This window comes from Mizuhopecten yessoensis, unplaced genomic scaffold (assembly GCF_002113885.1).
Source record: "Mizuhopecten yessoensis strain PY_sf001 unplaced genomic scaffold, ASM211388v2 scaffold9963, whole genome shotgun sequence".
NCBI lineage: Eukaryota > Metazoa > Mollusca > Bivalvia > Pectinida > Pectinidae > Mizuhopecten > Mizuhopecten yessoensis.
In genome coordinates, this window is record NW_018408310.1 from 874,462 (window position 1) to 886,494 (window position 12,033).

At 37.3% G+C, this 12,033-nt stretch overlaps 1 protein-coding gene across 3 annotated transcripts in view; it reads left to right on the forward strand.

The window, feature by feature from the left end:
* Window positions 1-7,391: 7,391 nt before the first annotated feature.
* LOC110459053 (xaa-Pro aminopeptidase 1-like) overlaps window positions 7,392-12,033 on the forward strand; it is a 31,772-nt gene continuing 27,130 nt past the window's right edge. For 2 of the 3 annotated variants that reach the window (XM_021511097.1, XM_021511096.1), the window contains exon 1: window positions 7,393-7,647. In XM_021511097.1, coding sequence (XP_021366772.1) covers window positions 7,605-7,647 — 43 coding nt within the window. In that variant the 5' untranslated portion in view covers window positions 7,393-7,604. Of the gene's footprint in view, window positions 7,648-12,033 lie in introns of all 3 variants that reach the window. The other variant, XM_021511098.1, reaches the window with a different exon arrangement.

Here is a 12,033-nt window from a genome sequence, read left to right on the forward strand (position 1 = left end):
TAAATAGTGTCTTCATATACAACTCTGTGTTAACAGGAAGAGATTGTCAATTAAATACATTAAATAGTGTTTTTATATACAACTCTGTGCTATCAGGAAGATATTGTCAATTAAATACAGTAAATAGCGTCTTCATATACAACTCTGTGCTAACAGGAAGATATTGTCAATTAAATACATTAAATAGTGTCTTTATATACAACTCTGTGCTAACAGGAAGATATTGTCAATTAAATATAGTAAATAGTGTCTTCATATACAACTCTGTGTTAACAGGAAGATATTGTCAATTAAATACAGTAAATAGTGTCTTTATATACAAATCTGTGCTAACAGGAAGATATTGTCAATTAAATACAGTAAATAGTGTCTTTATATCCAAATCTGTGCTAACAGGAAGATATTGTCAATTAAATAAAGTAAATAGTGTCTTCATATACAACTCTGTGTTAACAGGAAGATATTGTCAACTAAATACAGTAAATAGTGTCTTTATATACACCTCTGTGTTAACAGGAAGATATTGTCAATTAAATACAGTAAATATTGTCTTGATATACAACTCTGTGCTAACAGGAAGATATTGTCAATTAAATACAGTAAATAGTGTCTTTATATACAACTCTGTGCTAACAGGAAGATATTGTCAACTAAATACAGTAAATATTGTCTTGATATACTATCGAAACTAGGAAAGGTTAAGGTGTTATACAGCATACGAGCTACCTCCCGTGCCACGATCAATATAGTTTATGAAATATGTCCGATATTTTTTTTCGGACGTTCATTTCTTTTATACCAATTCTTCTGTGTTTATGTGGCATTGTCTTCTTGTTAATATTGCCGGCATATATACTTAACCTAAAAGTAAAGGTTCACGTGGTAGTTGATTTAATAACTTCTAGGTAAACTACCTTCGGTCTATTATACATATGTAAGAAACAAGTCGAGTCCACATTTACCATCAACACGATAAAAAGCCGAGTTACCGATAGTTACCTTCTTACGATCACGGAGAAAAAACCCCAGAGAATACGAATATATGTCGACATAATTAGGAAATTTTACCGAAATATTCTGAGAATAGGTCAACGTTTTCACAGATTCTGTCGATGCCTTTATCGGGTAGAGTGAGGGCCAAGAAGGGGTCAAACTAGCGCATTAGAAAGAATTCTCGTAAAGAACCATTAGTTTTAGAATTGTGAAAAATAAAGGAAATCGTACGTGTTCTTAAGATTTTCGGTAATAGTTTATTATTTAATTTAAATGTAGACTCTTTCTAAACCATACAACATAGAAATGTGCTACTGGTACGCTTACAGTCCGTCTGATTAAGGTTATTAGAAGCCTTTAGGCTAAATCAATTTTCAATAACGTCTATTTTTGGTTTTCCAAATCCTTAATATACATGAAAGAGATGGTACGGGATGGATGAAGGGGAATAACTCTAGTAATAGCCAATAATAGTGTTGAACTAGAGGTGCTTCGCTTTTTATTTAACAGAAGGTCAGGGACGTAACCAGTACTATGAGTATGTGGAAGCATACGAAGCGCGACGGAGTAGGGGGTGGGTTCTGGAGGGGGATCTTGGCGCCCACCTTTGTACCATCTTCATTAGTTCTTTGTCAGTTCGATCTTTTTTCTTCTTTCCTCTAATCTGTTTGATCGAGTCATGTTAACAGTTAATGCACCTTGAGGTAACTTTTGATCTAAACTTAATACTGATGTGTATGAAAGCCAACTTTCAAAGTGAATTTGTCATTTCACATATTTACTAGTACAGTACTTAATGTGAAAGAAATAGAATCGATCATTGCAATATGAGAAAGATCTGTTTAGTTCTTCTTTTAATCCATTTTGTTTATATGATCAGTCTCAAAATATAACATACACAACGAGGGACCAAGGGGAACCTACATTTAAAATTTGAGATTTGAGACGGACGGACGACGGACCACGGACGCAGGGTAATTTGAATAGCCCACCATCAGATGATGGTGGGCTAAAAATATCAATGAGATAATGAATTCACTGAGGGCCCAGGTTTATAAGAGTTGTTAAAGTTTATCACATACAGTTCTGCGATGTGATCCTTGTAAATGTTTTGTTGATAACCCGGCGACAGAGGGCTTACCCCTATGGTCAACTGTCCTTGTTTGACATGTTACATTGTGGGATCTAACTACAGATGTAAATTTAAAGTACCTTGTTGGAAAGTTGAAATGTCTGGCCCTCTCCCATTTCAGCTCCAACAAATCAGTCATGGTTTTGGTATGAAATGTTAATTTGGACCCAAGGTCCGGGTAGGGTGGTGTCAGTGCTGGGAGCTTAAATGGGGACTCACTGCACCCGGATCGCTGCTACTGCTACTAGCTTGGATCGGAACAGGAGAGGTCGGGATACGGCTCTGTCCACTCTCTGGTTAAGCTTACTTTGTAGTCTCACGTCTTGGTACGAAAAACGAATCAATTTCCCTTGTATCAAACTCATTACGAATGCTTGTGTTTGTTCTGAACGTTGAACCCAAACGTCGGTTGAATCCGGAGTTGTGCACGGTAGGAATCGAGGTCAAATTAAAAGAACCTAAAACGTAGACAATCATGCGCCCGTTATCTGAATAGAAAGTATACTTGAAAATATTACGTGGAAGCCCGTGCGTCCGTGCGTACGCTTGGTTACGTTCCTGAAGGTCATCGAAGTTAGTTCACCAGAGAGTCATCGCATAGGAGGATAACAAAGGGATTGAACGGCGTTTTTTAAATGTTCATGCCCTTATGAACACAAATCGGTTACATCCATATTGCATGAAGCCCGCTAGGTCAATTCACCACAGGGTCATTACAGTCAATTCACCACAGTGTCATAACAGTCAATTCACCACAGTGTCATTACAGTCAATTCACCACAGGGTGATTACAGTCAATTCATCACAGGGTTCATTACAGTCAATTCATCACAGGGTCATTACAGTCAATTCACCACAGTGTCATTACAGTCAATCACCACAGGGTCATTACAGTCAATTCATCACAGGGTCATTACAGTCAATTCACCACAGGGTCATTACAGTCAATCACCACAGGGTCATTACAGTCAATTCATCACAGGGTTCATTACAGTCAATTCATCACAGGGTCATTACAGTCAATTCACCACAGGGTTCATTAAAGTCAATCACCACAGGGTCATTACAGTCAATTCACCACAGGGTCATTACAGTCAATTCATCTCAGGGTCATTACAGTCAATTCACCACAGGGTCATGACAGTCAATTCACCAGAGGGTCATTATAGTCAATACATCACAGGGTCATTACAGTCAATTCATCACAGGGTCATTACAGTCAATTCATCACAGGGACATTACAGTCAATTCATCACAGGGTCATTACAGTCAATTCACCATAGGGACATTACAGTCAATTCACCACAGGGTTATTACAGTCAATTCACCATGGGGACATTACAGTCAATTCATCACAGGGTCATTACAGTCAATTCATCACAGGGACATTACAGGCAATTCACCACAGGGTCATTACAGTCAATTCCCCATAGGGACATTACAGTCAATTCACCACAGGATCATTACAGTCAATTCATCACAGGGTCATTACAGTCAAATCATCATATGGACATTACAGTCAATTCACCACAGGGGCATTACAGTCAATTCATCACAGGGACATTACAGGCAATTCACCACAGGGTCATTACAGTCAATTCATCACAGGGTCATTACAGTCAAATCACCATATGGACATTACAGTCAATTCACCACAGGGTCATTACCGTCAATTTACCACAGGGTCATTACAGTCAATTCACCACAGTGTCATTACAGTCAATTCACCACAGGGACATTACAGTCAATTCATCACAGGGTCATTACAGTCAATTCACCACAGTGTCATTACAGTCAATTCATCACAGGGACATTACAGTCAATTCACCACAGGGTCATTACAGTCAATTCACCACAGGGTCATTACAGTCAATTCATCACAGGGACATTACAGTCAATTCACCACAGGGTCATTACAGTCAATTCACCACAGGGTTCATTACAGTCAATTCACCACACTGTCATTACGTCTAAGACAAGTACATTTGAATTGAATATGATGACAAAGTTGATATGTTTCTGTAGAGTATGTTCTACATGTAAGTGTCAGGATTCCTCTCGGTAGTTGTGACCAATAAACTATTAAAGCAGTGGTTTCTTTAGGTATTTTTAATTGTCTGTAACTACATACAAAATGTATGGCATAAGAAATGTTAGGTGCCACAAATGTTACAAAATACCTGTTAACTGTTATATTCAATATGTCTCCCAAATCTTTGAAATTTGTTTTTTTCTGTCCCCACCCAGACGTTGTTTCCAATGAAAAGGTGATTCATATTTTACATTTTTGATAAAAAATGATGCATTCCTCCCGATTAAAAAAATCAACGATACATGCTTCGGAAATGAGCCATTAGCTACCTAAACCTAATAAAAAAGAGAGTAACATTTACGTTCTGAAAGGGTCAATATGAACTTTTTATGTAATAGCGATTTGATAACAGCATTTGTAAAACAAAGCCTGCTTTGCTGGTTTGTGGTACAGTAGCCAAATAACCCTAGTTAAACGGGAACATAGTCATTTGGTTTGTTGAACAGCACTCTAATACCAATATTTGTGAAAAAGGGACCTGATAACATTGTTTATGAAACATGGGCCTAATAACCAGGTTTGTGAAACGGGCAAAATTCTATTGTCTGTGTTATAGGGGCCTACTACTCGGGTTGATGAAAAAGGCGGCCATGTAACTAGGTTTTTTTTAAAACAGATGGCTGATAAATAATAACAGGACCTTTAACTTGGTTTGTGAAACAATGGCATCATTACCTGATTAGAGGAACAATGGCCTGGATACATGGTTTGTTAAAAATGCGGCCTCATTTCAAGGTTTGTGAAATAGGTATAACACAGATGCCTAATTTCCTCGTTTGTGAAACAGGAACCTAACAACACTCTCGTATGTTAAAGTCCTGTCAACATTGTTAACGAAACAGAGAGCTTACAACCTTGTTTGTGAAACAAGGGTCTAATTAACTGGTTTGTAAGACAGAGAACTACTTACCTAGTTTGTGAAACAGAGAACTTGCTACCTGGTTGTGAAACATTGTACTACTTACCTCGTTTGTAATACAGTGAACTATAATGTTCTTACCTTGTTTGTGAAACATTGAATTACTTACCTGGTTTTTAAAGCATTGAACATGTACTACTTACCTTGATTTTAAAGCACGGTTCTATTTACCTAGTTTTTAAAACATTGTACTACTTACCTTGTTTTTAAAGCAATGTACTACTTATCTAGTTTTTAAAGCATTGCACTACTTACCTGGTTTTTAAAACAATCTCCTACTTACCTGGTTTGTGAAACATTGTACTACTTACCTTGTTTGTGAAACAGAGAACTTGTTGCCTGGTTTGTGAAACACTGTACTACTTACAATGTACCTGGTTTGTGAAACACTGTACTACTTACAATGTACCTGGTTTGTGAAACACTGTACTACTTACAATGTACCTGGTTTGTGAAACACTGTACTACTTACAATGTACCTGGTTTGTGAAACACTGTACTACTTACAATGTACCTGGTTTGTGAAACACTGTACTACTTACAATGTACCTGGTTTGTGAAACACTGTACTACTTACAATGTACCTGGTTTGTGAAACACTGTACTACTTACAATGTACCTGGTTTGTGAAACACTGTACTACTTACAATGTACCTGGTTTGTGAAACACTGTACTACTTACAATGTACCTGGTTTGTGAAACACTGTACTACTTACAATGTACCTGGTTTGTGAAACACTGTACTACTTACAATGTACCTGGTTTGTGAAACACTGAAGTGCTTACCTGGTTTGTGAAACATTGTACTACTTACCTGGTTTGTGAAACATTGTACTACTTACCTGGCTTGTGAGATCGTGAACTACTTACCAGGCTTGAGAGATTGTGCACTACTTACCTGGTTTGTGAAACATTGTACTACTTATATAATTACCAGTTTTTGTGAAACATTGTACTACATATATAATTACCTGTTTTTTTGGAAACATTGTACTACTTACCTGGTTTGTGAAACATCGTACTACATATATAATTACCTGGTTTGTGAAACAGAGAAGTACTTACCTGGTTCGTGAAACATTGTACTACTTTCCTGGTTTGTGAAATAGAGAACTTGTTGCCTGGTTTGTGAAACATTGTACTACTTATATAATTACCTGGTTTGTGAAACACTAAACTACTTTCCTGATTTGTGAAACATTGTACTACTTACCTGGTTTGTGAAACATTGTACTACTTATATAAGTACCTGGTTTGTGAAACAGAGAAGTACTTACCTGGTTGGTGAAACATTGTACTACTAACCTGGTTTGTGAAACATTGTACTTCTTACCTGTTTTGTAAACATGTGAACTACTTTTCTGGTATGTGCATCATTTTACTATTCACTTTGTTTGTGAAACATTATACTACTTACCTGGTTTGTGAAACTTTTAACTACATGTACTTACCTGGTTTGTGAAACATTGCACTACTTACCTGGTTTGTGAAATATTGTATTACTTACCTGGTTTGTGAAACAGACAGAGAACTACTTACCTCGTTTATAAAACAGTTGTCTTATTATAATATCAAGTTGATAATTTTTAAGATGTTGATGTTTCCTATCGGTGCCGATTTCGTTCTGGTGTATTGTACCAGAGAAACTATTTTGTTTTATTTCTATAACTTATTTTTTTTTTTATCTCCCTAAGGCTTTTATTTAAAGAGGAATATGTAGATATTTGTGAAATTGAATTATTAATTTAGAAATATATATGACACCCAAATTTACTAATTTATAAAACTTCAATTTCCACATTTACTGCATTCCTCCGAATTCAAATATTCAACGCTACTTACTACGGAAATGATGAGCCATTGGCTACGTAAACTTAATTTACCCCACCGAAGTGCCTTGTGAATATATGTATAGACAATGTTAGTACATGTTTGTCTCCTAGTAGATGCGTACACACGTAGTTACCTAGTACACAGACATAGGTAAGACCTTAAAGCGTGTATATTAATTATTCTCCCACATTAATATTGCATAACTACAGGTTGAGGTTCACAACAAAGAGTTATCTACAGTATGTGCTGCCGTTATGTTACACTTTGTATATGATATTGCATATATTCATATCTTTCTTACTATTGCAGAGATCACGGTGCACTAACTGGTACTAAAAGCCTGCTAACCTGTACATGTTACACCAGGTGATTAACTCGCTAAACGTGATGTAAACTGTAACTAAATCAGGTATAACGTCACTGGTGGGTTTCCAGCACACTAACCTGCCCCAGATTTGTTTTTATATGTTAAACAAATGTAAATATCCTCCACATAGATGAACTCACGCCTTTGACCTTTCATCTCTGCATACTAATGAAGTGACGTAGGTGTATCTCTGCGGCAGAGGTTTCGGGGACTAGCAGTTTTTGTGCTGAGTGAGGTTACATGTAGTGTACATCGCTCCGGGCAATCATGAGAGGAGCTATCCTATCACTCGTTTTAGTTGGTTTATGTGGTAAGTATTCAAATTTTGTTTTTTCGTTTAAAAATATTGCATTGTAGTGCGGCTTTTTATGTCATTGTTAAAACTATTTAGGTACTCTGCAATCTGAAATCCCAAATGTTCCTTTCTTCAACGCGATCCTCACTGACCTTCTGACTGAAATGATTCATTATATTACATTTACATTAAAGATATTCCGGAATGTATCGTTCAGTATCACGTGTATGGTGTGCACAGCGCTCGAGTGAGAAACAGCCGGAAAACTGTTAGTTTTGATCGATACATTATTTGATGATACCTGTTTACCAGGTGTATGTTTTGTATAACAGGGCCAGATACACAAGGATCCGTACGGTGTTGTGGTGAATATGTAAACGAGCATAATATTTTTACTTAGATCGAGGGGATGAGCCTCCTCACATGTAACAGAGACGGTGTGGTTAAGTACGTACGGAGCTTCAGGCTAGTCGTTTCTGTTTCACTGCCTTTTATTTTCCGATATTAATATTATAATTTACGTAAATAATCTTGAGGCACTCCTCGGCTAGAGATAAGATTTTGCCCATTTTCACTGATATGAATTCAACAATTGATAGACAAACGTCCCTTTTGCTTGCCGGCTATCACAGTGCAGCTTAGACCATTGGTAGAGCCTCAGACCTTCACGAATGCACACAAATATAGTTTCTCAAATCCAAAAGTTACAAAACTGACATTCGTTTTTCAAAGATCACCTTTTTTCAATATGTTTTGCGTGTTTTCGTTATTTTACTTTCTTGTCGTGTTTGATTTTTCATATTTATTTTGTTTATTTTAATATTAGAGGTATAACAATTGAATAGGCGTGACATTTGTATTGTTGTATGAAGAAGGACACAGATTTATGAAATCACGTATTTAGAATAACTTTACAACAAGAAGGACCCTTGATGTCAATATAACCATCATTTAATGTCCATAACTTGTGCATTTACTGTCAATGATAGGAAAAACTTAATTTGAGATCCGGTTCAGACCACGTGCCCGCCCCTGTTTTCGGACGCCTCTGGTCAGACTCAAACTTAAACCCGACAATTGGTATTTGAAGAATATCATTTTATGAAAGGAAAAAACTTCTCTTGTATTTGTCTGTTAGATATATCTATATATGATAATTTACATGTACCTTGTCAGAGTCGGGCGTAACAATAAACTAGCTTAGTTATCCAAACCCGGGACATGTTGTTCGAAGCCTGGTAAGCTTAATCAGACTAAATGGGAAATTTCAAAATGCTATTTTTCAGAAAAAAGTGAATTTATCTTAGTAGTTTTATGTTTAAATGTAAAGAGCTTTGAGTATACATATGATGAAACGATTGCGGTGTATAATGGATAGCTTATCATGCTAAATACAACTCGCCTCTGGGTGTATTACGTATAATTATGTAACTGTTAACCTCTCTAATACATCACTATCATGCTCAAACTCTCGTTTTTATTAATGTCAACGATTCCAACTTCTATTGCAAAATATAAAAGCCCTTTTTGTACTGTACTACAACAACGGAAAGGGCTTATTGGATGTTACGTCAAGTTGGCAATGCTTACTATATCTGTCTGGTGTATCTGCAATCGGCAATCTGCACAACGTCGCGTGGTAACGTTCCGTGGCGCTGATATATTCCCTGGCACGTGTTTTACATTTCAATAGTGTTTCACATTAAAGGAACATTAACATATCTGTTCGTGTCACTGTATCCCCATCAGTGCTGGTTGTCTGTATTATAATGTTACGGCATATAGGGATCACGTTCGTACCAATCAGGTCACGTGTTTGACCTTGACAGGACAAAGAATAAGTTCTGTATCTGTAACGTGGTTGCAAATACAGACGATTTCCAGGGCAGAACCGAACGAAACGGGACATCGCTTTGTTTAAAACGCAATTGAGTATTAAACTCTTTTGTCTTTCTTTTCAGAACCAGAACTCTCTTGAAAGTGAACAGTGCTATGATAGAGTGTATACGATTAAGAAATACATAGAAATTTCGTCCGCAGGCGAGGCTGGTTTGTTATTACAGAAATTACAGAGTTGGTAATAAGATGGCCATTGTTTTTGTACTGTAAACAAATGTTAAGATAACAGTTTCGGTAACTTCAAATACTCCAGGACAAATGGAATGCGAGAAATTTTCTAAATTCTTCGACAGTGACTAAACCTCATCAATTAAAAGATAGATTGTAGTAGGTTAGAAAACGTTTAATTATGTAACTTTCCGTGTACGGTACCAATATGTCCAAAGCATTCGGTGCAAACCAACGAGGTTTGACCGAAAATTACAACGTTATAACAAGTTCAAATTAAAATGACATGATTTTCAAACAGCATGGTACGTGGTATACAAGATCCCCCTAATGTCATTCAGTTCTGTATGCTTATGCCCCGACACTCAAACAACCCGCGGGATGTCTCTCTTGCTGTTACGGTGCCACTAATTACCAACACGTCATTGAGGTATTATCCTCTTGATAGTGCCGAGTGTATTGCTTGAACTTCTGTTGGGTCATATATCAAACAACTAACACGTAGCAATCGGATGTTTAGAAGTTATTTCAACGCTGTATATGTAGATGAAAGGGTGCACAGAATCTTAAAATACCTATTTCACCCGTATCGAGACCAGTGTTGCTTTCACACTACTAATTCTAACAGTTACATTTACGTACATGTTGCATGTACATATAGTACACGGTACAAAACTATTTTGGTATATAATGTACTGCGGTAAAATGGTATTACTCCATACACAGATATAGCAAGTCGATTCTACATGTACTCCATAGGCCATTCCTATCAAACAAGTACTACACACAGATACTATATTAAGAGACTATCTCCGTCCAGATACCACTTTTGAGGCAATTTGACTTTCATTGTTACCGTATTTTCAACCCAATGATCTCACCTGGCATCTATGTCTGCTGGTACCTTCTATATTATGATCATCGTGTAAGATCTCGTGGAAGAAAGATACCATACCGTACCGTTAGACCAAGGGACTGTTTAGTGGGATGGTCCTGTAACAGCTATAGTCGTTTTAAGGACGCACCAGGTTTTGCTGGTGGAGGAAAAAACTGGAGTGCCCGGAGAAAAAATCACCGTCCTGTGGCCAGTACCTGGCGACTGTCTCACGTAGGTCTCGAACCCGCGACCCAGTTTTGGTCAAAGGTAGCTTAAATTTACCTGTTTATATATATATCTTCACTGCATATTTCTATCGAACAATTCGTAAAATTGGTCTCACTTGGTGCACTGGTACTAGCCTCGTCTGTCAATACACCTATTATATAATCAAGGTTGCGAACTCCGTCCCCCTAGTAAAATGACCCCGTTCCAGAAAACATGCGATTTAGTCATAACCGTTCATAGTATGACGACGCCGTGAGCAGTCTAGATCGACAGGAAAATATTTTTTCTTTAATTTGATGTATGATTTGCCATATATCATGCAGTGTAATTTTCGGTAGACTTCATGACACATCGAAAAATGGTCGAATTTTAGTTGGTCGGACATTGTGCTGTCCACGGGATTACACGCTAAATCCCTATTGGGTAGCGCAAAACACACGGCATGTCCGCTATTTCGGTACACTGTTTCTACGATAGAAAACAAAATTACTTGTATGATAGTTCATGCCCTTACATTATCATGTCGGACACCCGAGTCCAGTTTTCAAGCTGGTCAGGCTGACGGTCGGAAATCTGAACAGAGCCTGCCATTTTTTGCGACCTCGGCGCTGATTGGTCCGTTTAATTTAGAAGCCAATCAGCGTGGAGGTAACAAAAGTTAGAGAAAATGGGAGGCTCTGTTCAGATTTCCGATCGTCTAGCTACTCACTAGGGATTTAGCGTGTTACCCCGTGAACAGTAATGTCCGACCAACTGAAATTCGATGTTTCATGAAGTCTACCGAAAATTATACTGCATGTTAAATGGCAAATTATACATCAAATTAAAGAAAAAATATTTCCTGTCGATCTAGGCTGCCCCCGGCGTCATGCTATGACGTAATCATTTAACTAGGCAACCATGATTAGATCATAGGTGTATTGACACACGAGGCTAGTACTATAGTCATAGACACGAGATCTGTCATTTGTTATTACAGACGAATGACCTTTCTTTAGAGATGTGTTAAAAGAGGTCAAATAGGATGTGCGTTGAATACAAATAGTCGTAAAATCTTATTTATGATTCATTTGCATTTTGATTGGACAGGAAGTAGTCAATCGCTCTTTTGAAGTTGTTGTTGACCTTGGGACTTGCACGTAAATGTAATCCAGGTATCCGTCAAAGACTGAAGGACATCCGTTAACGATATTGGCTATTGACAGGTTATGCAAATATGAAGATTTCGG